The sequence below is a fragment of the Callorhinus ursinus genome, unplaced genomic scaffold, assembly GCF_003265705.2.
Source record: "Callorhinus ursinus isolate GAN/ISIS: 27379988/994484 unplaced genomic scaffold, GSC_fseal_2.0 scaffold3, whole genome shotgun sequence".
NCBI lineage: Eukaryota > Metazoa > Chordata > Mammalia > Carnivora > Otariidae > Callorhinus > Callorhinus ursinus.
Window position 1 is genome coordinate 92987602 of NW_027397065.1, and position 25679 is coordinate 93013280.

General features: G+C 61.9%; 1 protein-coding gene across 1 annotated transcript; it reads left to right on the plus strand.

Annotated features, from left to right (window-relative positions):
• Positions 1–41: 41 nt before the first annotated feature.
• TPPP (tubulin polymerization promoting protein) lies at positions 42–25679 on the plus strand. Its single transcript, XM_025867507.2, has 4 exons — positions 42–130; positions 12511–12831; positions 20932–21085; positions 21243–25679. The coding sequence occupies exons 2-4, from the start codon at positions 12515–12517 to the stop codon at positions 21435–21437; spliced, it is 666 nt and encodes a 221-aa protein (XP_025723292.1). The 5' UTR covers positions 42–130; positions 12511–12514; the 3' UTR covers positions 21438–25679.

The following is a 25679-nucleotide window of genomic DNA, read 5'->3' on the forward strand; positions in this document are numbered from 1 at the left end:
GGCGGGCTGGCGGGGGCGGGCGGGGCGGGGCCGACGGGCCCGGGGCGACGGGGGCGCGGGCGCACGCCGGACTCCCGGTCGCGCGCGGCCGAGTCGCGGAGGCGCCCGCTGCAGTCGCCGCATCTCCGAGGTAAGCGTCCGCAGGGCTCGGTCCGGGGCGCCGGGCGCAGGACACCCCCCCCGCCACGACCCGCCGCGCCTGCCACCTGCGCCCGCCGAGCCCCCTCCCGGCTGCGGCCCCCGTGCGTCCGTGCGACGCCGGCCCTGGGCTTCCCGGCGGTGGGCTCTGCGCGCTCGTGCCCCTGGGGGCTGCGTCGGGGGCGTGGGTCTGGGGGTGCAGAGGGCGCGGGCAGCGGCGACCGCACGGCAGACAGGTGGGTTCATACATGGGCTCCAGTGAGGCGCTGTGGCCTTTACCGGCGTCAGTGCTTCACGCGACAAAGACGACCCTTGCAGCCCCTTTCCCCGTCGCACGCGCTCCGCGCCCCCAGACCGCACGCCCGGGGCTGTCCACGTCCAGCTGCGCGGACCCTGTTTGCCGATGCCCAGGCCCGGGGTGGCTGCCGCCCGCGACAGGGAGGGGATCAGGCTTAGAGGGTGTGAAAGGGAGCCACTGTCCTGCCGCGCGAATTCTGGCCGACCCAGGGCCACACCAAGGGCCGGAATGAGCCTGATGCTTTGGCAGAGACTGCGCGTCGCCCCCTGGGGGTCCCGAGACCCCCCCCCCCGCAGTGTTTGCGTCACCATCCTCACCCCAGGTGAGAGAGTCGGACCTACAGTGTGCAAATCCAGAAGCTTCCCGGAGGGGTGTTTTGTTCTCCCATCTAACAGCCGGCTGGCACGACTGATAGATTCTCTCCCGCACACCTCTGGGGAGCAGGGCCCCGCCTCTGAAGGAAGACCGGAGGAGAAGCCTTTATTCTGGGGTTTCAGTTATGCAAAGGTAGCCCTGAAATGAGGGGGCAAGAAAATCCATTCCTGCTACCCTGGTCATGGACATTTTGACAGGCGTTTTGCGTCTCTGATCATCAGACACCTTTTTGGGTAGCTGGCTATGCTGTCATCCATCTGCGTGCTCATTGGCTAATTCACCTGACATTTACTGCATGCTGGCAGAGTCTCTGGGGGACGCTGAAAACAGGACCCAGGGCTCAGCAGGCCTCCCTGCACTCCCCACTGCCAAACTCTCAGGGAGCACCCACTGGGGGTGGGGCGGGGGGGTCAGCCCCGGGCTCCTGGGAGGTGATTGGTCAAGGCTGACCTGAATCCTGAGTGCACTGGGACCCCGGGGGATGGAGTGATGGGGACTCCAAGAGAGCTTGGAAGGGGCAGGCAGTGGGGGTGGGGCAGTGAGCAAGCCGGCTTTGATGGGTGCCTTAAACCGGATTCCGTCTCTGATACCAGCCGCTGCTCCCATCACATGGTCCAAATCACAGGGCTCTGTGAGGGGTGATGGGGGGAGGGGTGCTGCTGAATTTCCTGGAGTGTCTGCAGAAAGCTGCCGCAAGAGGGTATGTGCGCTCTCCTGGGGAAAGGCTGTACAGCTCGTGATTTCCAGACGGCTCCCTGACTCAGGAAGGTGCCATAATGTAAAACGCCTGTCCATGTGTGCGGAAGAACGGGGTGGTGGACATCAGAGGCAGCTGTATTCTTATCTTCCTGGCGTTGTTTGGCTCATCTTCCTGAATGCCTTGAAGTTGCAGTAAATAACTGTTGTAACCATATACAAGGTTATAAATCCTCAAGGTGGAAAACGAGCAAATCATGAGAATTTCATAAAGAAATTTAAATCATTCATCACTGCTTGAGATTTACGAGAGGGCTTTTAGCAGCCACACCGTCCTGGGGCGGCAGAGCGCTCCCGGCAGGAGAGGCTGAGAATTAAAAGCTTCCTCTGGGAGAGGCCCTGCTGCCTCCGAGCCAGGCCTATTTATAGTGATGTTGCTGGTGAGGCGGGAGGAGCAGGGACGAGATGCCATCTGGGGATCTTGGGACCATGGGGCAAGGGGCCCTGCTGCACCTTGAAGTATCAGGTCTTCCTTGGGCCCGGCCTGGCGCGCCACCATCTGGACCTGAGGGCTGAGTCCACCTGGGCCACAAACCCTGGGCAGGATCGACCCACGCTCAGCCCCTGCTGCTGAAGCAGCAGGTATTCCGGGAAGGAGGGGGTGGGGCTGGGACGTGGTCTCCAGCTGCCCTGTGTGGGGGGGGCACAGCCCTGGTGTCACAATGCACAGCATGGTCCGTGCTCAGCAGCCCTCTTCAGAGGGGGAGCCCCCACTGCCTCTGAAAGTCAGTGCCCGGGAATGGCTTTGATTGGCCCTGGGGGGCTCAGGGAGGGCGCCTCCAGGGATGGCCCCTGGGGAAGGGCAGCTCCCCACAGGAGCCTGGCTGCTGTCTGCAGGTCTCCTCCGATGCGGGAGTCCGTCTGGCCGCAGGCGCCACCCCCCCTCGGGCGACGGCACACTATGGCGGCTCCCTTGTGAGTTGTAAGGTAACATCCAAACGCAGGACCTTTTTTGATGAAGAGTCAAAAGTTTTCCACAGTGTCAGGAAGTGACAGTTTCTGACTTGTCTTCCCCGCGCTCTCCCAGAGCCTGCGCTCTTCTCCTTAGCAGAGGGACCTGTGGGTCTGTCCTCCCGGGAGCACGTCCATGCCGCCACACGTGTGCCCACGTGTCCCCGCGTGTCCCCGCGTGTCCCAGTGTGTCCCCACGTGTCCCAGTGTGTCCCGCGTGTCCCCGCGTGTCCCCAGCGTGCCTGTGTCTCTAACTTTCTTAGCATAGTGCAGTGCCCCCTGTGGGCTCTGTGTGACCTCCTGCCCTGGGCCACGTTTCCCCAGATCCCATCCTGTCACACCCGTGTGACCACCTGTCTGCCAGGCACCGGCAGGTGTCAGGGCTGCAGACGCAGCCTCCACTTGGGAAGCTCTCTCTGCAGTGGGGGGGCCACACAGCGGCCAGCATCCTCCAGTGACCCTGCGTAGGCCTCACCTGCCCCTCGTCCCATGTGCACCTAGGAGGGGTCAGCCAGGTGGGCAGGTTGTGGGGCGTGGGGCGTCGGTGTGGCCCCTGAGCCAATGTTAACTCAGGTGCCCCTCAAGTCTGACCCTGCAACCCTGGGTCTCGAGCTGTCCATCAAAAGCCCGTTCATGCCCTCTTATCTGTCCAGGTACACACGCCGCCTACAGACTGTGTGTGCTTCGCGGTTCTTGCTGACCCTCAACCCCGCTCTAGCCCTTTAATGCTGGACAATAGACTGCCTCCAAACCAGGGGGTTAGGACAGGGACTGTATTTGCTTTGCTTACAGATCTGCCACCCTGCAGGGCTTGGTGTGGACGGCGGTCTCCAGTCCCTGACCGCGGCTGGGGGGTCTGCTGGTGGGGCAGGACCACCTGAGGCCACCCTTGTGGCCAGCACGAGGCTCCTCTCTGTGCAGGGCCTCTCCAGAAGGTTCACCTGTCCCAAGAGAAGCAGGGAAGCCACATCTCTCCATCGCGTGGCTGTGTCCTGGGGTGTAGGCCGCTAGGGACGTGCCCTGGCTCGAGGCGGGAAGCTTGCGGGTGGGAGATGATTTCTTGGTGCTTCTGAGAACCAATTGTGCAGTCCCTGTGCCTTGGCCCTACGTGGCCCGCAGGCCCCTGGGGTCGGCATCCCCCCGCCCCTCACTGGCCTGCTCTCTGCAGGCGGCAGGGCCTGCCTCCGTGGGGAGACAGCCCCCTCGGCCACCCTGGTTCTGACTCACCGCGGCTTGTCAGCTGCCCCCACGTCCGCCTGCTCTGAGGCTGTGCCTCTCAGAGGCACCCCTGCAGGAAGTGCCCGTCCAGGGTCCTGCCCATTGTAGGGTCCTTCACAGATTTGGGGGACAAGCCGCCGTTTGCTACACGTGACAGGTCTCCTCCCCGGCCCCGCGTTTCTCTCCCTTGGTGATGTTTTCTGACGAACAGAAGTCCTTGTTCTCAAGCTGGCGGCCTTCATGAAACACGAACTGTGTCCTTCAAGGACAGGGGTCCCTGAGTGACAAATCCTTCCCCATGCCAAGGACATCCGATGCCCTGGCTCTTCGGCCTTTCCTGCTGCGCTCCGTGAGCACCCGAGGTGGGGTGGAGGCCCGTCTGCGTGCGCTTCAGCTCTTGGCGCCGTTTGAAAGCACGCTCCCCCCAGGTTCCCGCGCACTGGCCCCGGCGTCCCGCGGGGGCTTCCTGTCCCTGCACCGGAGGGGGCCATCTTTGTTTCCAGAGCTTTCCATCCAGTCTCGACGCCCACGGAGCCCATCTTGTTCTTGTCTCAAGATCACCGGTGCCCACAGCCCTTCGCTTGGATGCCCAGATGTGAATGTTGTTGGAATTTGTATCTGGGTCAGATGAAAACTGTGGCTGAATTTAGGGACAGTGGATGTCTTTATTTAGATTCCAACCCCTGTTTATGTCATTACTTAGACCTTTTGTTTCTTTCAACGACAGAGTACCCTGTGTCAATGGTCTTGTGCATCCTTTATGAGGTTTGTGTTTCTTCACGATATTTTAAATGGTTCATTTCTAAATGCTTTTTACCATCTGTCTTTGCTGCCACATGGAAGTGAGGTAGACCCCCATGTGCTGACCGTGTGTCCAGAAACATTGCTAAACCCACTCGCCTGATTCTAATAACCGAAGGACTCCCTTCGGTTCTGTGTGTGCCTGACACTAGAAACTGCAGATCATGAGGTTTTTCTTCTCTCACCATTTTTACATCTTTATTTCCTTTTCTTGTCTCATTATACTGACATGGTGAATAGAATACTTGCTTGACTTGAAAAGAAAAGCTTTCAATATTTCGTTTTAAGTGTGATGACTTTTTTAGTTTTTTGCAGGCAACACTTTTTCTCAAATTAAGGGTTTTGTTCTCTTCTTCCGATTTGCTAAGAATTTGTGTGATGAATAGGTGCTGAATTCCACCTGAGGCTCTGCCTGCATTTACTAAGATGCTGACGCAGTACTTACTCCCCATCAGCGTGAGGGACTGCGCAGACGGGTCCTCATGTGAGACAGGTCCTGCATTCCTGGCACGGCCCCAACTGGGTTGTAAAGTGTTGATCCTTTTTATCTACGAATGGATTCCCTGGACTAATATTTTGTTTAGGGTTTTGAAGAAAAGTTTATATATCTGTGGCCAGCTTCGCAGGTCAGCCTGTGCATGTGAGCGGACTCGGGTCCGCACCGGGGTCGGGACCTGTGCCCCGCAGCCCCTCCGGCCGCGGCTGCCTCGCCCCTACGGCAGGGCTGCTCCACGTGCGCCGTAAGCCTCCCCTGAATCAACAGGCTTGTGTGCCGCACCCCTTCTCCAGGTGCCTCCACCGTAAGCCAGGACGGGTCTCTGTGCGGGCGGGCGTCCATTGGCCATTCCTCCCTGGGAGCCCATCCTCTGGGGCCCCCGGAATCCGGCCCTGCCTGCCCCCCGGGCTCTCCGTGTGCCACCACCTGGCTCCTATCGTCCACGGCTGCTCTGGGCCGGCTGTAACACGGAAACTTATCCTGCCTCAGTTCTGGGGCCAGAAGCCTGGGATCCAGGTGGGCAGGGCCCTGCTCCACCCAGAGGACCCAGGGGAGGGTCCGTCCCTCCTCTTCCAGCTCCCGGGGTTCCAGAGGTCCCTGGGCTTGTTGTTCCGCCATCACGTGGCCTTGTGTCTATCTGTCCTCTTCCAAGAACATGTGTCATTGGATTCAGGGCCCCCCAGGGAGTCCAGACCTCACCTTGAGAACTTTGGCTTCATGACATCTGCAAACAAGGTCACATTCACAGGCTCTAGGCGGTAGGGTGTGGACACACCCTTCTCAGGGTCACCGTTCACCCCACTACGCTTGCCTCCTGCATCGGGAGCATACCTGGCATCCAGGTCTCTCAGGCACTGGCCGGGCAGTGTGCTGGGGGACAGAGGGAGGGCTCAGCGGCCAGGAGTGTCCTCACCCAACCCGTAGGGCACCTCCCACAGGGTGGGTACCCGACCGGTGGTTCAACCCATGTGCCAAGATCAGAGAGTAAAGTGTGGGTAGCGTGGCCCCTGTGTCCTCGGGTCTGGCGTGGACTTGTGCTGAGTGCCCTGTTGTGGGAGCATTGTAGGAGAGCTTTTAGAGAAATCGCGGCCCAGATGGCAAGCCGTGGGATTCAAGTCAATTCTTGTACGGGTCTGGGCAGCAGTCTGGGGGCCGCCCCCGCTTGCCGCTCCCCTGTCCTTGGTCCTGAGGCCCTCTCTCAGGAATGGGGGTGTGCCGTGGTGCCCCTCCAGCCATGTCTCCCTGGGGGCTCTCTTTGGCCCCCACACCCTTCGTTTTCTTAGATCCACATGCAGACATGCTCCGCTCCACACTCCTGGCCACCGGTCTCGGATTCCCTGTGAAACTTGCTGAGGGAAACGGGGGCTCTCCCTGACTTCACGGTGGCCAGAGAATGTCCTGCTATCATGGGGAAGGGGAAGGTGACCCAGGGGCCCTCCTGGGTGGGCGGGTGGGGGTTGAAGATGCCCTCACCCTGCCATAGCTCCAGCCTTCCTCAGTTTCCCTTACTGGAAAAACAACTGCCCCATGAGGCTGTCTTTTGAAGAGTGCGCAGCCTGTCCTGGGCCCCTGTCCTGGCTGCCTGGCCCCCTGTGCTGGGCGCCCCACGGCCGGCTCCCCCTCGCCAGCTGGACAGCAGCTCCCCAGGTCCAACGCGGGGGCTCCCACAGTGACCTCGCTGAGGTCAGGTCACTGTCCAGGACAGCCAGGACGGGCCCCTGGCCCCGGATGCTGGGCTTGCAGCTCTGAACTCCCGTTTGATCTCAAGCAGGGGGGTCGGCTTTACTCCTCCTCGGGCAGCTCCTTGGGGCAGCCACGGCCTGGGGCTCTCCGGGGTGCCCGGCTTCAGGATCTGTCTGGGCCTGTGGCCTGCGGCCCAAGTGTGTCCTGCTCACACACCCCGGGTGGCGCCAGACCTTGTGCTGGGACTGTGAGGGGCTGTGCCAGGGGTCTTGGGCCGCTTTCTCTGCAGTGGGATTCCTGCCTGTCCCGGTGTCTCACGGGAGCCTGCAGCTCAGAAAGGCCTCTTTGTCAGCCCCTGGAAGGCTCTCACCGCCTGGAACGGCCCTCAGCTGGGACGAGTAGTCATTCACATCGAGTGTCCGAGGCAGCCACGGAGTGGGCAGCCACGTCATGATAAAAAGTGTGAACAATTGCCAAAGGGCCGTGTTGTGCTCAAGTGCATTGAGAGAGAGAGCTGAGGACACAGGCGTGGGGTAGGTCCCGGGTGCCCCGCAGGGTCTGCGGGCTCCCGGTGGCCTTCGTTCCCCTCTGGGGCAGCGCCAAAGGTGAAGCAGCTCTGGACCCTGTCGCCGGGGCCTGGGCGCTGGCGGAGGCCATAGAGCAGGGAGGCGAGCCACGTGGAGCATTCTGGAGAGGGCCGTCCCACGGGGCCTGGTACCCGTGCGCGGCTGCCTCCCACACAGCCTGCCAGGGAAGCCTCAGGGGCAGGGCGGTACACACTCCTCTCCTTCAGTTCTCTTTCTCTTCCGTCTGCACACTGTTCACAGCCTCTGGGTGGTCACGGAGAGCCTGGCGGCACCCAGTAAGGGACCGCCCGCAGCCAGGGCCTCCCCTGGGGCACCCTGCACTCAGCTGGTCACCAGGCATGCTTCTGTGCCCGTGAGCTCTGAGCCGAGCCAGCTTTATCAGATTCGTAGGAATGCTTGTGTTTCCGGGGCCCTCGAGCTTTCTTGTACATGGGATCTCATCCAGGACCCCGAGCCTCGGGGTCCCGTCAGTGGTCCCAGTGATATAGTCCGGGGGCTTCAGCACCCACCACTTCCCCTGGACCAGCCCCAGGTGTAAAGATTCGGAGGGTGTGGGGGGCGTCCCCATGGAAGTGAAGACCAGGGACGCTGAGCAGTAGCCCAGGGAGAGCCCGAGTGACATCCAGAAGCTTCCCTCTGATGCTCCCACCACCAGGAGCCCTTCCCCCTGCAGGGCCTGTGGTGTCCGGAGCCTGTTTCTTAATGCAGCTTTCAACACAGCGTGTCCCCCACACAGGCTCCTGCACACCCAGAGGGGTTGGTGCTTTGCCTGTAGCGGACGAGGTTAACCTTCCAGCTGCTGGGGCAGGGGGGCTGCCAGGGAGCGTTGAGCAGCAGAGCTCGGAGGGGGCTCCCACCCAGGCCTGCAGGCCTCTGAATCACCATCCCCTGTTCACATCGGGAATTCTCCAGGGAACTGCGCAGGTTCCGAGGACACCCCAGTCCAGTTAGAAAGAACATTTGGCCTCTTCTGGGTTCCTGGTGGAATCCAGGTGCTATGGTTGCAGGATGTTTCCCGGGGAGACTGGCTCTCTTCATGTGCTCACAGTCTCCACGGCTTGGGCTCGTCCTGAGCCGCCAACAACACATGTAGCTGGGGTTGGCCCCCGTCAAGGATGTGCTTACTGAGTTTCCGGAGGCCTGGAGTTGCAGAGTCAGGATGGAGCCGGGGAATGTGCCCGCGGCCTCGGGGGCCTCAGAGCAGGGCCAGGGACAGGTGGGCAGGGAGGAGAGCCCAGCATTTCCCAGAGGGTCCCTGGGAGGCTGGTCAGTACTGCTATGCCCACCACCAGACCAGAGGTTCCCAGTGAGGGGAGCAGAGGAGGGCTCATGCAGCGCCCAGGAAGGGTGGTGAGGGCCAGCGGTATGTGGCAGGGGTGGGCGAAGGGGGTCCTGGGGGAGCTCTGCGTTTCCCTGTGGCCTGTCCAGGTTCCCAGACACATGCATCCTGCTGGCCCCCACCCTGCGCCAGTCTGCCGGCATCCCTGGGCTCCCATTCCAGTGTGAGTGCAGCTTATCCCCAGAGCCTGCTCACACACACACCTGGCCCTGCTCACACACATCTGGCCCTGCTCACACACACACCTGGTCCTGCCAACACACACACTAGGCCCTGCCCACACCCACACTAGGCCCTGCTCACACACACACCTGGCCCTGCTCACACACACACCTGGCCCTGCTCACACACACACCTGGTCCTGCCCACACACACACCTGGTCCTGCTCCCACACACACTAGGCCCTGCTCACACACACACCTGGTCCTGCTCACACACACACCTGGTCCTGCCAACATACACCTGGTCCTGCTCACACACACACCTGGTCCTGCCAACATACAGCTGGTCCTGCTCACACACACACCTGGTCCTGCTCACACACACCTGGCCCTGCTCACACACACACTAGGCCCTGCTCACACACACACCTGGTCCTGCTCACACACACACCAGGTCCTGCCCACACACACACCTGGTCCTGCTCACACACACACCAGGTCCTGCCCACACACACACCTGGCCCTGCTCACACACACACCTGGTCCTGCCAACATACACCTGGTCCTGCTCACACACACACCTGGTCCTGCTCACACACACCTGGCCCTGCTCACACACACACTAGGCCCTGCTCACACACACACCTGGCCCTGCTCACACACACACCAGGTCCTGCCCACACACACACCTGGCCCTGCTCACACACACCTGGCCCTGCTCACACACACCTGGCCCTGCTCACACACACACACCTGGTCCTGCTCACACACACCTGGCCCTGCTCACACACACACCAGGCCCTGCTCACACACACACACCTGGTCCTGCACACACACACACCTGGCCCTGCTCACACACACACTAGGCCCTGCTCACACACACACCAGGCCCTGCTCACACACACACCTGGTCCTGCTCACACACACACCAGGCCTTGCTCACACACCTGGCCTTGCTCGCACACACACCTGGCCCTGCTCACACACACTAGGTCCTGCTTACACACACACCAGGCCCTGCTCACACACACACCTGGTCCTGCTCTCACACACACCAGGCCTTGCTCACACACCTGGCCCTGCTCACACATACACACCTGGCCTTGCTCACACACACACCAGGTCCTGCCTACACACACACCTGGCCCTGCTCACACACACACCTGGCCCTGCTCACACACACTAGGTCCTGCTCACACACACGCCTGGCGCAGCTCACACACACACCGGGTCCTGTTGCAGGCACATCACTAACAGGGATTTCCAGTGCTCTTGGTCAGGGCCCTGTGTGCTGATGTCCATGTGGTGGCTGATAGTGGTTTGTCAGGGTCTGTCCTGTGTCACCTTTTCTGTAAGTTTAGTGTCAGGTGGCAGTCAAGGCTTAAAGAGGTTGCCAGGGAAAATCATTCTGAAATGGAACCCAGTTCATTTTGGAAATAGAGTCCTTGGCATGGTGCTTCTTTTGAGCATAGATGGCTCTGGAGGGTTTTAGGGCCAGGGAGACCCCATGGTGTCTGAGAAACAGGTTTGCCTGGCAGGGGAGAGGGGGATAGTCCCTAAGTCTGGTGGACGCTGAGCGGGGCGGTCAGGCCTCTCCAGTCTGCAGGGGCCCCTCTGGCTCCTCCTCCCACTGCTCTGTAATTCCAGCCTGGCAGGGCCTCTCCAATCCCGTCTTTGAAAATGCAAATTCAGTAACACAGTCTGTCCCCACACCTAGTTCCACTCCTGACCCATCTGGCCGAGGGCGGAGGGCTCACACAAGCCCCACAGTGCACCTGCCCTGGTTCCCTCCCCCTCCTGCCCTTCCTCCTGCTCTTCTCCAGGGCCCCCCTCCCCTTACAGCTACCCCCACCCTGCTGCCTGGGACCCCTGAGCTGGCCTGTGGTGGGCCTGATGCCGACGATGTGAGGGGCACTTTACAGGAGCCTCCCTTGGCATCTGGCTGCATCTACACACCACGGATCCCAGCTCTGCCCTCACATCCCCCTCCATCACCATCCCCCCCAAATTCATACACATCCCAGGAAAGCAGGTGGGTAGGTCAAGGAGAGAGACTCCAGGGATTCACAGGGAGTGGGGGGTTGTGGGGTTAGGAACTCCTGGGGTTTCCCCACCCCGAGCTGCTGGAAATCCTCCCATTGAGGGAGAGGGCAGGGCATTCGGACTGCCAGGTCTGTGGCCAGCCAGAATGATCCCTGGTCACACCTGGTCCCACCTGATGGGCCTCCACTCCCACCGTATGTTGATTTGGCTCTCCTGGGGTGCAGGGCAGGGGAGAGTCAGGCAGGGGGTGCAGGGGTGACAGGGAGGCCCGTGCCTGTAGGGAAGGCCTTCCCGGGTACAGACTGCTGTCCTGGTTTCAGGAGGGCCTCTCTGGACAGCTCCGTATTCCTGTCCAGGAGCTGGAGACCTCAGGTTTTTTAAAACTAATTTTATCATTATTACCTCATTTTAGAAACAGCACACGGATTTATCAAAGGATAGAAAAGAACACACAGGGTGGGAGCCCTCCCTCCTCAGCCCCAAGAAGCTCCTGTTTCAGACAAAGAAATGGTGTCAGTGACAACACTGGAGAGGGCTGGCGTCACCCGGCCTTTGTCCCGGGTCCCTGGGAGGGTCCCAGCAGACAGGCATGCGTGTGGGAGCCACTCTCCTCATGCTGGCCGTGCCCTGTCCACACGGGTCCTGGTTTTCTCACCGGTGGTTGGACTTCTGTGCTACCATGGAGGGGCGGGGGGGCAGATGGGGCCGCGGGGGGCCCTTGAGAATATTCAGGCCAGTGGCTGAGCCGCACGGGCGTTGCTGACAGTGGGAGTCTGTGTGATCACCGTCCACGTGGCCACCCCCAGCCCCTGGTGCCGGTCCTGGCTTCCTCTGGGCAAAAGCTGGTGCTGAGTTGAGAACTCAGGTTTGGAGCGGTGAGGGGCTGGGCGGGGCGGCCCCCGTGAACTGTGGGCTCGGGCACATGCCTGCTGTCCTGGGCGCTGCTGTCCATCCTGGATTCTGCATGTGCCCAGGGGCTTGTCCCCTCTTGCTGAGCCCCCTGAGGCATGGACGGCCGCCCACAGCTCCTCTGGGAAGCGGCTTCTGGGGACTCAGCTGCACACCCTTGCAGGGCTTGGGCATCTCATCATCTGCTGTCTGGGCCACCGGCTGTGATACAGGGAGGGGGCAGCACAGCCCATGTGGTCCACAGGGACCCACCCGGCTTGGGGGATCAGGTGCCCCACGAAGGCAGAGACTCATGGACAGGTCAGGGCAGGCTCCACTAAGGTCCCGGTGGGGTGCCTCTCAGGTGGCCTCCCCTGCATGTGTGTCCCCACCCTGGGCACCCCATGCGCTAGGGCAGCACTGAGGTGGTGGCAAACAGCTCTGGGTCCCCCTCCCCATCCTGTGGTGGGTGCCCTAGGAAGCGTGTCATTCCAGGGAGGACTCAGTGTCATGGTGGCTGGCAGGGAGTGACAGGGGGGGACCTGAGCCCCACAGGGGGTTGGGCTTTCGTGGAGGGCCTGGACTGTTTGGGGACAGCCCTTGACCCACAACGGGGCAGCTGGGAGGAGCAATGCTGTGTCCAGAGCCCTGCAGTGGCCTCCTGGCCGTACTCTGCCCCCTTATGAGGGCCCTGCCACGTCCTGGTGCCCATCCTGCTCTGTGTGCGACCGGCCAGAAGCGCGGTGACTCCTCTCTCCCCTTCCTCCTCCTCTAGCAACATGGCTGACAGCAAGGCCAAGTCTGCCAAGGCCGCCAACAAGACACCCCCCAAGTCTCCGGGGGACCCCGCAAAGGACCGGGCAGCCAAGAGGCTGTCGCTGGAGACGGAAGGGGCCACAGAGGGGGCGGCTGCCGCCGCCCCGGAGCTCAGCGCCCTAGAGGAGGCCTTCCGGCGGTTCGCGGTGCACGGGGACACCAGGGCCACCGGGAAGGAGATGCACGGCAAGAACTGGTCGAAGCTGTGTAAGGATTGCCAGGTCATCGACGGGAAGAACGTGACCGTCACAGACGTGGACATCGTCTTCAGCAAAATCAAGTAAGTGCCACCCAGGCCTTGTGCTCAAGACCCCCCCACCCCGCGTGGGCTTTGTGGCAAGCGGGCGGTGAGGAGGTGCTCGAGACCCCTCCCTTCTCGGGATAAGATGTAAGATGCCGGGGTGCCCAGGTCGGGGGCACTGCCCGGGGGCCACTGCACCAGCCGCAGAGCTCCCACCTGCGGGGGCTGCTCGGGGGGCTGAGTGTGAGGCGGGGAGGGGCGGGCACGTCGCCCTGGGCTCTGGGGGACGGTCATGCTTGAGCGTGGAGGACAGAGCGGTCGGCGTGTGTCTCCAGCCGTGGACTCGGTGACTGTGAGCAATGTGTGCGTGCGCACGTCCTTCGTCCTGGATATGGGGGAGCACGTCAGGCTTCATTACCCCCCCATCTCGCTGGGCGCCTCCGGCCCTGCAAACGTCATGACCACACCTGAGAAAAGGAACAGTGTCCCCCAGGCTACCTGGCATCTACTGCTTTCCCTCACCTGTCGTGGAAAATAGTTTTCAGAGTATTTCTGGCACGTGTCCGTCTCGGTCATGTGTCGCGGCCACCACGTGACACCCCTGCCCTCCCCGTTAATGGCTGGGCTCCTCCGTGCACTCAGCAGTGGGTGGCTTCCTCCCTCTGCGTCCCCAGCGGCTGTGACTCCATGTCACCGGACACCAGTGTGTCTCCATCCCCGGGAGGTGTCTCTGACTTCCCGGGCCGACCCAAGGCTGAGGGGGACAGCCGTCACCATCGGGCACCGTGGAACCAGCCACACGTCAACTCTCCCCCAGAGCTGGGGGTGGAGTAGCCCCATGGGCAGTTCCGAAAAGTCAACTGTTAGGACCCAGCAGTGCCGGGCACTCACCAGGCAGAGGGGACTTGGTCTTTCTGGCCCCAGGGGAAGAGGTAGAACCAGTCAGAATTTACAGTCCAAGCAGGGTCCCCAAGGACACCATAGCTGTGGGACTGGGGATTCTAGTGAACCCTCCATTCCTGAGGCCCAGGGTCAGAGGGGAAGGGAAAGGTGGGGTGCAGCTTGGGGAGGAGGTGAAGGCGGGTGACAGTTGCGGGGAGGAGAAGCTCTGTGGTTGGTCCGGGGGCCCAAGGTAGAGGCTTCATCACCGGGACCAGGCTGAGGCCCCGGGAGCCCAGGGGAAGGTGTTCGGCCGGCCTGGCTGTCCCTGCCCATCTGCTGACATCCGCCGTGTCCACGGGCAGGTGGGCTCTCCAGACCGCTGGGGTCCCTCTTCAGCAACCTGGTCTGTGCAGACTTTGTACAGAGGGGAAGTGGTCCCCGAATCTGGACGGCTCTCCAACGGAGGGACCACTCCTCTGATTAGGCGTTCATGTGCCGTCATCTGGGCCCGAACCTCCAGTCACTGTGTCCCCCCGACGCCCACCTGTGGAGGCTGAGGACACAGCCCGTGGAGGAGTGAGCGTGGACAAATCAGCCCCCATCTGTCCACGTCTCACCCTCCTCCATGTGTCCTGGGCTTCAGTTTCCATATGGGGTTCAGCTGTGTGGAGCTTCGCCTCTGGGCTAACCCCTGCCCGTCCCAGCCCTGCGCAGGCCTGCTGGACCCTGACTTGTGCTGTCCCCCTTCTCACAGATGCCCGGCCCAGCTGGACCCCACGCACCGGGGACGTGTGTTCCTAAGCTCTCTCGCCACGCCTCTGGGGCCTCCGCTAGTCCTTCCTCGGCTACAGGCTGCCCCTGAAGATGGAGAGCTGTGTACCGCTCAGCTGGGTCAGCCTGACCCCCAGGGCCACCCCCACAGAGCAGGGGCCACTGCACATGGGAGCTGAGGGGCCAGACCCTGGGAGTCCCTGGTGGGGTGTGGCCTCACCGTCAAGGACATTCCCAGGAGGGGCGGAGACCAGGTGGAGGCTGCGTCTCGTCCTCTCCTGTGTCTCCGAGTGGGGGGCTTCGGGATCTTTGGGGACCAGGGAGCCACACGGAGCCGGCCTCTGCCCATCCCCCACAGGGCGCCGGTCTGGCAGCCTGCAGGGCCCAGCTCTCTGTGCCCCCCCCGGGGGTGTCCGCATTTGCTGTCCCTATGGCCCCGGGCTTGTGACCAAGGGTCCGACGGTGGAGGTGCTCTCGGCGGCAGGCACCAGGCTCCTTCCGGCCTGAATCCTCAGCCGAGCGGCTTCAGAAGCTCACCGGGGTGGCAGGCCTGCTGTCCTCGCTAAGAAATGTGAACCAGCTGTGTGTGGGCTTCCCCGTGGACGGTCCGGCAGACCGTCCAGGCTGTGGTCAGCCAGCCTCGGGCATGTGGTGCTGCCGTTGGCCGACCCCGAGGGCCTGACCAGAGCCTGTGGCTGCGCCGGGAGGGCTCTCGCACCGAGCTCACTCAGTGGAGCCGACGGGCTCCCGTGCACCAGCCAGGACAGGGAAGGAGGGCATCAGCGGGTGGAGCAGAAGGGCTCACACTCCGGGGCGGGGGCGGGGGGCAGCAGGAGCTCCGATGACGCCCCGCAGGGTCTCCCCATTCCCTTTCCTGGGCATGTCCTCCAGGCCTTGACCGCTGGCCTTGGGAAATCCTATGCATCCAGGAGACACAGACAGACCCAGGAGCGAGGAACCTCAGAGCCGTGTCCATTGGGGAAGGTTCCAGAAGGGCTGGGAAGGAGGCAGGAAGTGGCACGTCCAGGGGCGGGTCACCCCACCCTTGGCGCTGGCCTACACGTCGAACTGCCAGGGACAGGTGATGGCTTTCAATCCTTTCTCCAGGCTGCTGAGGGCAGGCATTTGCACACGTATGCACACATGCACTCAGAGCCCACACACACGTGCACAGCTGCGTGCACACACTCACAGGTAGAACTCAGGCTCTCCACACCCTTGGTGGTGGGGAGGTGGCTCATTCTGAGGACAGGTGCCCTGGACAGGCCCCAAGACCCTGTGTGCAGGCGGCACGGGCAGCCCACCACCCAGGCAGAGGGACAGGGGCCTTCTACCCAGCTGCAGGGCGCTGGCGTCACTCATGTGAGCACCAGGAAGGGAGCCCCATCTGGTTGCTGCCCCTGTCCCGGGAGGCAGGGCATCAGCTGCTCAGACACTGGGGGCTGAGTCTTGGCCCATGGCTCCTGGGTGCAGCGGGTTCCCTACTGTGGAGTGCAGGGCTGTTTGGGACCCCCGGCGTCTCCGCCTCAGCTCACGTAGGGGGAAGCTGTCTGGTGAGTGGGCAGTGGTGGCCCCAGCCCAGCAAGGGGTCACCGAGCTGCGGCGGCCACAGGGGTCCCTGCCAGGGAGCGGGTGCAGGGCCCTGGCCCGGACAGGCTTGCTGGTCACCCTGGAGGGTGTGGCGGGGGGGCCCACGCCCTTGTCCCTGAAGGGGAGACCGTGGGGTCCCAAGGGATGGGCTGGAGGACACCAGGAGGCCCCGAGGAGCTGTTAGAAGTGTTTTTATTTGGCCCTGTGAGTAGGGCAGTGTTGGGCGGGGATGTGCACGGCCGGGTCCATGGGGTCTCCGGACACAGGTTTTCGGCAGCCACGGCAGAAGCGCCTTCGCGGCGTGGGAGCCGCGGACGTGGACCCGTCAAGTGGCCGCCCGGTGGAGAGGCGCCCACTCTGTGTTTGCGGGCGGTTGCCATGGCTGCGCGGGCGGTGGCGCCAGCCGGGGTATCTGCGGGCTTTGTTTAGGGCCTGTTGCCACGGCAGCGCTTGTTTGTTTTGATGTTACTATGTGTTAAATTTTAAACAAATTTCTTGCAGCTCCACACCAGGTCTTGACTGAACACTATTGTTACCCAGACAAAGGTTTCTGCACCCTCCCCTCCCCGAGGAGCAGAGAGGGTTGGTCTCAACTATTAATTAATCCAGACTCGGTGTGCGCGGCAGGAATGTCACCCTGACAGACGTGTCCCCAAGACCACGTCCCCTTCCAGCCCGCCTGCATGCTGGGGGCCAGGCACAGGTGGAGAGGCCAGGCCCGAGGGGGCAGAGCGCGGCGGGCTCTGGCCACGCACACACCTGTTTTCTGGGTGCTGTGTGTTCACAGATGGGCCGTGTTTCCTGCAGCCCGCTGCCGGCGTCTGAACAGGTTAGGAAGCAGCAGGCTGGCAGGGCTCCCTGGGGCCTGTGGGCCGCCCACCCACGTCCCCCCCGCTTGCTGCACCGCCCCTGCCCCTCCCCGGCCCCGGCCAGGACACGGTGGGAGTGGTCTCAGGCAGGGAGCTGGAACAGCAGACCTGGGCCTTCAGCCTGAGCGCAGACACCCTGCCCCGCCGTCCAGCACCCGCAGGAGATCCCCCAGGACAGCACGATGGTGAGGTGGGGGCGCCCACAGGAGGGGCGGGGGCAGCCGTGACGTCCCAGGGGAGCCGGCCAGCTGGGCTGCCCCGGGCTCCTCCCCCCAGGCGGGGGGCATCCAGGTCAGAGGGCTGTCAGAGTGGCCATGTGGCCCAGTCCTTCTCTGTGGGGCCCTCGTGGAGCGCCTGTGGTGGGCAGCCTGGCGCATCTGCGGACGGGGGCCAAGGCCACCCAGAATGGGAATCGGGAAGTTCCTGGCCCGACAGCTCCTCACCAGGTTGATGTGGTGCTGGGTCCCGGTGCACGACAGCCTTTTAAGAGGATGACCTTCCCCAAACACCCAGAAATGGTTCAGTGACCTCAGTGCATCTGTCCCCACAGCCCAGCCCCCACCACCACCAGGAGGGCGATTAGGACGGGGTGGGGTGGCCGCCCCAGCCCTGCACGAAGCACGCACGAAGTTAGGGGGACACTAGGGTGGCTTTTTCCTTTTGGGGGGAAGTAACTCAGAGTTGGGGCCACAGCTGCCCCTCCAGGCAGGTCAGGGCCTGCACACACCCCTACAGACCCCCAGCATCACGGTGGTCAGAGGCAGTGGAGAGCCCTGGGCAGGAGCGGAGGGGGGCCACTGTGCACCAGGAGGGTGTGACGGCAGTCGGTGGTCCTCCTCGAGCACCCGGCCCGGGAGCTGCTCCAGGTCACATGCACGGTGAAGCCCCCCCCCCCAGGGTTCCCCCCACCCCTGCTGGGAATATCCCAGAGGCCCCTTCCCACTGAGCCCCATCAGGGACTTAGGTGGATTCCCACTGATATCCTGGCAGCGAGGCGGCTGCCTGGACAGGTCATCCAGGGCCCTGGCTGTGCTGGTCAGGGGTGGCAAGGAGAGCCAGCAGCTTTCTCCCACCCCCGGGTGGCAAGTTATCTGTGATGACCCAGCACGCTGGCTGCCACCCCTCAGAGAGGTGCCCCTGGGAGTGCCCTCGATCCTGGTTCACGGAGGTGCTGGGGAGGTGGTGGTGGCCCCATGCTCGATCCTACGGCATTTCAACCCGGAGCCCGGGAGCCTTCCTGGTGTTGGCCCGGGTGGCACACACATACATCTGTCTTTGGAGGGCTGCACTGGTCCCCTGCCTGGCTCCCAGATGCCCCTGGTGTCCCTGAGTGACCTCTGGCACTGACAGGGTCCAGCCCCCTGCCCGCCCGGAGTTAGGTCTGGAGGCCTGGGTGACACGGGGCTTGGGAAGCAAAGTGAAGCCCCAGCTCACAGGGCCTTGTGTGTGACCAGTGACCCCACTACTACTGGGCAGGCTTTCCAGCAGGGCGCTGGCCGGCCCGGCCTGGGGTTCACTGTGGGGACACCCTCCAGTTCTGTGAACTCTGGAGAACAGGCTCACTCTGTGTAATGTGACCAGTGTCTATGGGGAAGAGACAGGCATTGTCATTCTAGAACTTGCTGGGGACAAGCTCTCTGCAGCAGGGCGCCGGGTCCCCTAGGGAGAACTCCCTGCTGGGCAGTCATCATGGGGACACTTGGGGACACCCAGCCCAGCCAGGTGGAACGGGCAAGTCAGCCGTAGGCCTGCACGTCCACCAGATCTGAATGTGGCCTCTGACGGGAGCCCCTGTCGGCCATCCCCCCACCCCCAGCCCCAGTGACTCACACTGGTGGCGCCTGGTGCCAGTCACCGGGCTGGCCGTCAGGCCTGGCACCCACATGCTACCCGGGCAGGACGTGAATAGGAGACAGGAGTGCCTTGGATGGCCCAGGACAAACAAACAGGGGCGGCAGGGCACGCGGGGTCCTCCGTGCAGGGCAGCTGCTGTGGGGGCCTTGCCGCCCGGCCTGGTTTGCTCGGAGGCTGATTGCTTCGGGAGCAGAACGCACTGCCCACCGCTGGATCTGAGGAAGCCCTGCGTCGGCCGGGTCCCCAGCCCCTGCTGCGCGGTCACAGCTGGGACCAGTGCCTCAGGCCGGACGCGGGGCCGTGCCCTTCCTGACCGTGGCAGCGTGTCCCGTCAAGTGCCCGCGAGCCCCCGTGCGTGCTGTCCGGGCCTGCGCTTGGCTACGCAGTTCATGTGGGGCTCCGGCTGGTTTGTCCCGCATGGAGCCCAGGCATGGGGGGGTGGGAGCTGGAAGTGCCAAACTGCCGGGGTGGACGTCCCGTCTGAGTGCCCAGCTGCCCACAGCCTCCCGATGCTGGTGCGGTCGCCCCGTCAGTCACCGCAGCCAGCCGCGGGTGTGCCGCGGGCCCTCGCGGGGGTCTCATCTGCGTCTGGCTCACAACGTGAGGTGGCTCTTCGCGGGCTCGGTGTTTGCCGCCCAGAGTCTCCCTGGACGAAGTGTCTGGGTCAGAGCTTTTGCTCACGGGCTTCATCCTGGGTTTTCTCTGTCGCTGTTTGAAGGGTTGTCTTTTTGAGGTGTGTACGTGTTTCCTCCCAGTCTCTGGCTTGTCTTGGAATGAAGGACGTGGTTTTTAAAATTTGGGTGAATTCCAATTCCTAATTCCTTATTTTTTTCTTTTATGGACTGTTACGGTGGTATTTCTAAGAAATCTTTGCCTCACCCAAGGTCACAGAGATCTTCTCTTAGGTATATTCTTCCAGAAGTGTACAGTTTTAGGGTTTATGATGAGCCCAGGACTAGAAGTTAATTTGGGTGCATGCTGCAAGGCGCAGCCCGGGCTAGGTGGTCAGCGGTCTTTCTCTGCTGGACCCCTTTGCTCCTTTGAGGAAGTCCTTGTGCTGGGTGTGTCCCTGTGGCTCTCGGCCCCTCAGCCTGTTCTTGGCTGTTCCGGGCCCTCTGCTTGTGGACGGACGTCTACAGAGCCACCTGCCGGGTGCTGCGGGGCCGTCCCACTCAGGATCCTGTGCTCACAGGGTGTCCCTGCGCCGCGGGGAGCCGCCTCCACAGGACCTCTTGTTGTGAAACACTGACAGCTCGCTGAATGGATCAGCAGGGGAGAGCCAGAGTGGCAAAAACGGTTTATAGCTAAAACTACACAAGATGCGGAGCCAGTCCAGCACCCTTCTGAAATCCTGTGAATGGCCCACAGCGGGGAATGAACAGGGCTGCACCTGGCCCCCGGTGCCCCTCAGGTGGGCAGCCCTGGCCTGGCCCCGAGTGGCTTCCAGGCAGGGGCAGTGGGGGTCCCGGCAGGTGGAGGGCAGGCCCTGGGCCCACGCTGCTGGGCGTCCTGGGGAGGCGGCCCCCCATCCCTGCGTGATAAGGGGGACACTGGGCTTTGGCGCCGCCAGGCAGGACTCGGCCTCCGTGTGGTTCAGCCGAAACTCGCTTCTTGCCCTGACTTTTCCTCATGCTCCAAGTGGACGCCACACACACAACCCGTTTAGAACCAGACAACAGCTTTGTTCCAATGTCCAGTTGTTCATAAAGGATGTGGTTCCTTTAAGCTTTTTTCCAAGACAATTTATATTTGCTGCTGTTGCCCATGGCGACCGACTGTTGGGCATAAACAGTGCACACCAGGGCGGGGGAGGGGCGCATTCTGTATTTTAACGTTACACTCAATTTCCGCCATGGGAGAGAGGCAGGGTCCCCCGATGTCAGTGTGTCCCTGGATTGGGGGTCCCCCGATGTCACCGGGTCCCTCAATGGGGGGGTCCCCCGATATCACCGGCTCCCTGGATGGGAGGGGTCCCCCGATGTCACCGGGTCCCTGGATGGGAGGGGTCCCCTGATGTCACCGGGTCCCTGGATGGGGGTCCCCCAATGTCACTGGGTCCCCAGGCGGGGGGAGGGGTCCCCCGAGGTCGGCAGGTTCCCGGGGCACTGCTCAGCAGGGCTGTGCCCCGTGGAGGGGAGTGGCCCTGGCCGGCCCTGAGTGCTTTCTCCCTCAGAGGGAAGTCCTGCCGGACCATCACATTCGAGCAGTTCAAGGAGGCACTTGAAGAACTCTCCAAGAAGAGATTCAGAGACAAGAGTGGCGAGGAGGCTGTCCGTGAGGTGCACAGGCTCATCGAGGGCAAGGCCCCCATCATCTCGGGGGTGACGGTGAGCATGGCTGGGAGGGACTCCCTGGAGGAGCACAGCCCATGGGGCCTGGGGTCCGATGGCAGAGGTGTTCATCCCCAGGGGCGGGCTGATGCAGCTGCCCACGGCCTCGGCCCCTGGGGCTCACACGGGCGTGCCCCGCTCTCTCCCCTTGCAGAAAGCCATCTCGTCGCCCACTGTATCTCGGCTCACGGACACGACCAAGTTCACGGGCTCCCACAAGGAACGCTTCGACCCATCAGGCCGGGGCAAGGGCAAGGCAGGCCGTGTGGACCTGGTAGACGAGTCGGGCTATGTGCCAGGCTACAAACACGCAGGCACCTACGACCAGAAGGTGCAGGGGGGCAAGTAGCCAGCCCTGCCAAGGCCTGTACCACCTCACACTTCATTACATTCCTGTGCTCCCCGGTCAGAACTCAAGACTCTGGGGCCCGGGTGGCTGTGGGGGTGACACCCAGGCCTCCTCCTGCCTGGGGGCCAGCGTGCTTCTGACCCCCAGGTGGGGCCCCTGAACTCACTGACCTTTTGTAACACACCTGCCTCGTCCAGTGCTGGCCATCGACAAATGGCCTTTTCCAAAGTGTCTCCCGGGACCAGACCGCACTAGCCACCTGGCTTACAGGCCAAAGGGCCATCGTACAGGAGCCAGTGGGCCCCGGGGGTGAGTGGACAGACCCCGTCAGAGGTGGTGCCAACCTCCTGACCTACGGACCTCTCCCAGGAGACTCGAGGGCAACAAGAGCTAACTAACAGCAGCACCAAGAAAACGAAGTGAGCCCCCAACAGGACACCGTGCAGGCGCAGGGAGGTGGGACACATGCTTGTACGTGCGCAGACGCACACATGCTTGCAAACGCTCACGCACACGCTTGCGCACACATGCACACCTGTGCACACGCCGCAGAACCAGAGGCTGCTGAGCAAGGGAGGGAGGTGAGCCAGTGGAAGGCTCCTCCGTGGACCAAAGGGACATGGTTTGAAGTGCGAAGCCCGGGGGCTTCAGAATGGAAACTGAGGACAATTCATTTCACTGTGCTTTTCTAAGAAGAAATAAGAAATGTGTTTATTCTCAGAGTGGGTCAGGGAAGATTGGGAATACCCTGTTTCTGCCCCTTTCTTTCCTGCTGTCCGTGTCTCCGGGTCAGGAGACCCTGCTGGCTGAGGCTTCCCACGCAGGTGCTTTGCTGGCAGGACTGGGTGTCTTCTTCCCCGGGGCCCTGCCCCGCACTTGGGGCCTCAGGGCTGTGGCTCCACGTGGCTGCTCCCTCTTCGCTAGCACACGGCCCAAACCTCAGTGGTTCAGTCTCCACAGTGAGTTGCCCCCAACCTCTGCAAACCCCTGCGAGTGCAGAAAACCACACAACAGCCAGGCCAGTGGAGGGCCCTGAGGCCCACAGCATTTGCCAGCACTTGGTTTCTCCGTGAGGCTGGACAGGGGCCAGAGGCCCGGGGCTCCTGTCATGGTGGCCCCAAGGGGACATGTCCCTTTGCACAAGTGCAGCCAAGCCTGGCGAGTGACTGGTGGGGCTATGTGGTCCTGGCACCGGTCCTAGGAAAAGCCCGCGGCAGCCTCCAGAAGATTCTTCCTGGAGCCCATCCACCCTGCCGCTGTTGTGTGTCCAGCGCAGCTGGCTGAAATAAAGACGAGCACCGTGGTGGCACAGGCACCTGCGTCCCTGAGCCCAAAGGGCATGATGTTGCTGGGGCGGGGCGCCCCCCCGACCCTCCCGCGCAGAGGAGCTTGGGACTTGTGCTCCCATCCAGCACGGCCCCTGCGAAGGGATGGTGTCTCCACCAGGCTCCTCGCTCACGGGCTTGCCCTCACAAGCCACCTGCGGTTGGCAGTAGCCTCGCCAGCAGCTTGCTTCCGAAGATCTGGGACTTGCCAGTGCGCTCAAGTGGGGGAAATGATGGGCTGCAGGCTTTGAGTCACTTGTAGGTCACAGTCTCACCACTGTCCTCACTTCCCACCTTGGGGATCCTGAGCTGCCTGGCCAGGCCTCCACCCCAGGCAGGAAAGGCAGGAAAACAGAGGACCGAGTGCTGGGGAGGGAGAAGCAGGCGAGACACGGACCCCCGCCCTGTGCCCCTCCATCCTCCCCCAGGCTGGACCCTTGTGACCACCCAGAGGCAAGAGAAGAGCGTGGGAAATGCATCTGAAGGCAACTCTGAACGCGACACGTGTTTCTCGACAACAGGCGGATCACAAACCAGAAAACTGTGTCCAAAGCCGAAGAGTTTTTCCTTTAGTGGTCATGGAACAGGCCTCCCCTCCAGACCCCGTGAGGCACCGTGTTGGGGAGCACCAACCACCAGAGGCGCGGGGCTCCTCCGCCTGCCCATTAACAGCTGGGTCCCCACTGCCACAGCTGATGACAAAGCAAGGATGCCGGAATCCAGCAGGACCTCGGCCCCCACAGTACGCATGCCTGGCGGTGAGCAAAGGGAGGGGGGTCCCCGTGCCACTGCCTGTAGATGAAATGGATGTCCCCCGGGCCCTTCTCAGCCCCCCTCACCCCCAGGAGTCTGTCTCCTGTCCCAGAGCGGGGTCTCCAGGCACAACACCCTGGGAAACTGGGGTCTAAACAAGGGAAACCACACAGCTGCCCCCCCCTCCCTGGGACCCTGCCACAGCACCCTCCCCACAGCGGGAGCCCCCATTTTACACAAGAAACCAGCGCCACAGCCTATGGAGCCCAGTGGCTTGACAGGAAATCAACGGCTCACTTCTGACGAACGTTCCCAAATGCGTTCCTGAATCTTCTAACAGCACCTTCCTTTTGGGCTTGAGTGAGAACCAGGTGCACACAGCAGGCCCCCCTCGGTGGCCACCCCATCCCACAGCACGGAGGTCTGGTTGGCCACACAGGCGCTGTGGTCTCCACCGCTCCCTGCCTGTCCGGACCCCAAGGCCTCCTCAGACGGCATCCCCCGCTACCCCCCCCCCCAGTCAGAGCCTCCCCTCTGTCAGGAAGGAGGGAGAGGTAGCAAAGTCATGAGGCTTCAGTGGTCGCCATTCTGTCGGCTTGAAATCATCTGCTCCATCCATCCCTGCACCGGGGTGTAGCCGTTGCACACAGAACATGTGCTTGGGCCGCACTGCGCACACACGCATGCTCCTCCGTTAGGGTCTGAGTAGGGAGAACACACAGGGCGTGTGTCGTTGCCGCATGTTTTTATGCTTCTACTAACCGTGGTTCACTAGAAACCCAACGTCTATCTGTGAATAAGCGAAACTGCACAGCACGCAGGAGACAGGACACGTTCTGTCAGGGAGGGCAGGGCTGACGGCATCTGAGCACCAGGAGGCAACTGGAGGAGGGCGTTCAACGCTGATCACACCAGAATACTTATTTATTTCTATTTAACAGGATAGGATAGGCAACGAGGCAGTGGTCAGTAACACAGTTAGCTTTACCAAAATGAAGTTCAAATCACGTAAGTTTAGAATGTTGTAGCAAAAGGTATATATTTATACTGGAGTATTTTTACACTTCTAATATCCTCAGTCCTAAGTTTGAGGCAGATGGAAATCGTATCAGGTGCAAGAAGCTGGGGGACAGGGACGCAGAGATGGCTCGCTGACACCACGTCCCGTCTGTACTGCTCCGTCTCCACGTCCCCATGGTCGGAGCTCAGCACAGGCCACGGGCGTCCCTCTGACTGCACGTTGGACGGGGGCTGTGGCAGTGGGCACAGGCTCGTGCCCCCACCCCAGGCGGCTTCTGTGAATGGTTTTATAGCCCCCGGCCACCCCGCTGTGCTCAGGCACCGTCTGTGGCTGCTTCTGCACCCCATCAACTGGTGGGGAGGAAACCTAACATTTTCACCATCTGGCCCTTGATGGGGAAGGCGTGTGCTGGCCCTGCCCTGCAGCCCAAGCCACAGAGGACCCCCTGCTGTCACCTGTCCCGTGCAGGCCAGGTTGACAATTCAGCTGTACTGTGAAGTTACCAATAGGCTAGAATGCCCTTAAAACACTGACCCTGAGTAGCTCCCCACCACGGATTTACTACTGAACACTTGGTGGAACTGGGCGGTTCAGGGTGCGGCCCGTGTCCACGGGCGTGTGGAGTGCATGGCCCCAGGTGGGGCTGGGCAGTGGTTACCCTGACCTTTGAGATGCTTTCTCCCTTTAGACTCTTGAAAAACCGAACCAAGCCAAACAACAAAGGAAACCCGCACAACTTAAAAGAAACTTGAAAGGGATCGTATACTACTAGTTTGTACTAAGTTTTTTTCAGGAAAGGGAAATAAATTTATATATATATGCAATATATTTTTACACTGTTTTGTTACCATTAGGGAGCTCTGAGTGTATCACTTTATCAGTGTATTGGTAAAGTAGCGTCGGCGTCTTGGGTGTTCTGACTCAGAAAGGCACATCTGCGGGCATCTAAGAGCTGCACTCACCAGGAACGTCTATGGGATCGGGGTGGCCCTCCCCAGACCTGTCAGAGCTGCTGTCAAGGCCTGGCTTGCAAACCTTTAGTGAAACAGCTCATGTCTGTCTGCATATTTCTCCTCCTGTGTTCGCTGTTGTTAACATTGTGTGTCAAATTGGTAAAGTGATAAATAAAGGTGTTGAAATGTG